Source organism: Trematomus bernacchii, unplaced genomic scaffold (assembly GCF_902827165.1).
Source record: "Trematomus bernacchii unplaced genomic scaffold, fTreBer1.1, whole genome shotgun sequence".
Lineage (NCBI taxonomy): Eukaryota > Metazoa > Chordata > Actinopteri > Perciformes > Nototheniidae > Trematomus > Trematomus bernacchii.
In genome coordinates, this window is record NW_022988130.1 from 32501 (window position 1) to 35000 (window position 2500).

The window sequence follows — 2500 nt, forward strand, 5'->3', positions numbered from 1 at the left end:
ATACGTCTCCCTGATACTCGGTAGGAAAACCAATCAACCTTTTTCTATAGATATGGCCGCTTCAACTGAACCAGCTGTTTCTATAGCATCCTCGTGTTGAGTATTAGGTGCAAAACTCTCTTGTCCTCAGGACGGTTTTTAGGTTTTTTGGGGGGTTTATTTTATGCCAATTAAAAGCTTGTGTTTGACCAGGGACTGGAGAGGGAAACCTTCTGGAGGCCGAATCTCTGCTGGAGCCGTACCAACAGAAATACCCCAAAGTAAGATAAGACTCACATGAGGTGTATTTCTGCAGAAAGTAATACACATTTAAACCTTAGTGACTATCAGAACACATATGTAAAAGTATTGATACACTGCATCATGTTTTGTTTCTTTCAGGGCTCCATCATTCTCTTCTACTCCGCTCGCATCTCAGCGCTACGAGGGAACTTCGAGAAGGTCGTATATCATATCATATAATGCACATTTGAGGACTAAATGATCCGCCTCTTCCCTCCTTTATATCAAAGGCACTCTGTGGGATTCTTTGACCTGACTTTCTTACATCGTGAACTGTACTGTACTATATATAAATCAATAAATACAATTCAATCAGTAAAAGGTTGTTGTGTGTTTCAGGCGCGGGCGATGTACGAGGAGTGCATCAGCAGCCAGCAGGAGTGGAAGCAGATCCACCATCTGTGCTACTGGGAGCTGATGTGGACTCACTCCTACCAGCAGGAGTGGCAGCAGGCGTACCTTTACGCTGACCTGCTGTGCAAGGAGAGCCGCTGGTCCAAGGTCAAACAACACTATCATTACATTCATATAACAACACATTCGTTTTTTTAGCTTATTAGCATCAGTTTAAATACACAAAAATAACTAAATAATATTCAGTCAAGGAACAGGCGGTGAAACAAATGGACTCCCCAAGTCGATTTATACTGGAAACAGATGATATCACTTGTTTTGTTATGAAGCAAAAATGTATGGAAACAAATATAATTATAACATTAAACACAAATAGTCAAATATAGCATAGAATTGGAATAAAATGTGCACTAATGAATCAGACTTTCTCTTATAAAGCAAACATTTATTGATTTGATATTATGTGTTGTTGTTGTTGTTGTTGTTGTTGTTGTTGTTGTATTGTGACTGCACGAATGCATCTGTTGAGGGAAAACAGTACGATATTATCTACAATGGTGTTAATCCAATCTTTGCTTTTTGCCCTCTCCAGGCTATTTATGTGTACCAGAAGGCGGCCATCCTCAGTATGATGACAGAGGAGGAAGTAAAGACGACGGGGGAAGACATCATGGAGCTCTTTAGGTCAATAAAACATTAATAATGTCCCAAAAACACATACAATTTGGAATATATAAAGAAAAAACATTGTGAAAACCTTTTTGTAAAGTTACGACATTTCTTTCTGTCCTTTTTCCTTTACAGAACTTTTTTAAACAGTAGAATATATAATGTTTTTATGTTCCTCCTCTGTGTGTGAGCAGGCAGGTGGAGGGGCTGAAACAGCGGCTGGCGGGGAAGTCGATCCCAACGGAGAAGTTTGCCGTGAGGAAATCCAGACGCTACAAAGCTGCTAGCCCCATCCCGCTGGTCATCCCCGCACTGGTATGCTAACGTACATTTCTGCGATCAAACACATTGATTCAGTGTTTTAGGGTCTAGGACAGGGGGGTCAAACTCAATTTCATCGCGGGCCTCATTAGAATGATTGTTGCCCTCAAAGGGCCGGTTGTAACTTTAAGACTCTTTAATATACATACATTACATTATTGCCTCTGCATTGGATTATTATCGGATAGGATAATAACTTCATAATTAACTACGTCTGAAAGCAGAAGTCGAGGGCAAATAATTGCAAGTCTCTTCAGTGCACATGTCACAAAACGAGATGCATTGTGGGACATGTAGTTTACGGGTAACGTGCTACTGTAAAGTGGCATGTAACCGTATAATAAACGTATTATATTCTTTCAGAGCTCTTGAGGGCCGAATAAAATGAAGTTGCGGGCCGAATTTTGCCCGAGGGCCTTGAGTTTGACACCCCTTGTTTAGGGTGTGCCAAAAGGATATTTTTGAATCATCAGGAACGTCCTTTTGGATTGGTGTAATTTTCCCTCTCTGTAGGAGATGATGTACGTCTGGAACGGTTTCACCATCGTTGGGAAGAGAGCCGACAGCACCGAGGCCTTGCTGGTAACCATAGAGACGGCAGAGGAGCAGCTACGCAACGACCCCAGTACGTTAAAAATAACAACGTAGCTACTCGTTATTGTAATAAAGTCAAGCCGGAGTTCCACAGGGTTTCGTCCTTGGCCCACTTTGTTTTCACATTGTACCGAATAAAAACATCTAGATTAATGTCATCGAGCTGGTCTTTCTAGCAGACGATGCTGTTTTATATTCATCCTATTTCTGTTGCCTCAAGACAATCTATTTTAGCACGGTTTGAAAGCTCATCTACTTATTTTCTTTCTTAGTATAACTA

General features: G+C 41.0%; 1 protein-coding gene across 1 annotated transcript in view; it reads left to right on the forward strand.

Annotated features, from left to right (window-relative positions):
• Positions 1–2500, forward strand: part of LOC117475792 (tetratricopeptide repeat protein 39B) — a 15562-nt gene that overhangs the window by 11501 nt on the left and 1561 nt on the right. Inside the window, exons 10-16 of the mRNA XM_034122138.1 lie at positions 1–20; positions 193–260; positions 382–441; positions 622–783; positions 1229–1320; positions 1500–1620; positions 2140–2251. The exon at positions 1–20 is cut by the window's left edge and continues 89 nt beyond it. Coding sequence (XP_033978029.1) covers positions 1–20; positions 193–260; positions 382–441; positions 622–783; positions 1229–1320; positions 1500–1620; positions 2140–2251 — 635 coding nt within the window. The remainder of the gene's footprint in view (positions 21–192; positions 261–381; positions 442–621; positions 784–1228; positions 1321–1499; positions 1621–2139; positions 2252–2500) is intronic.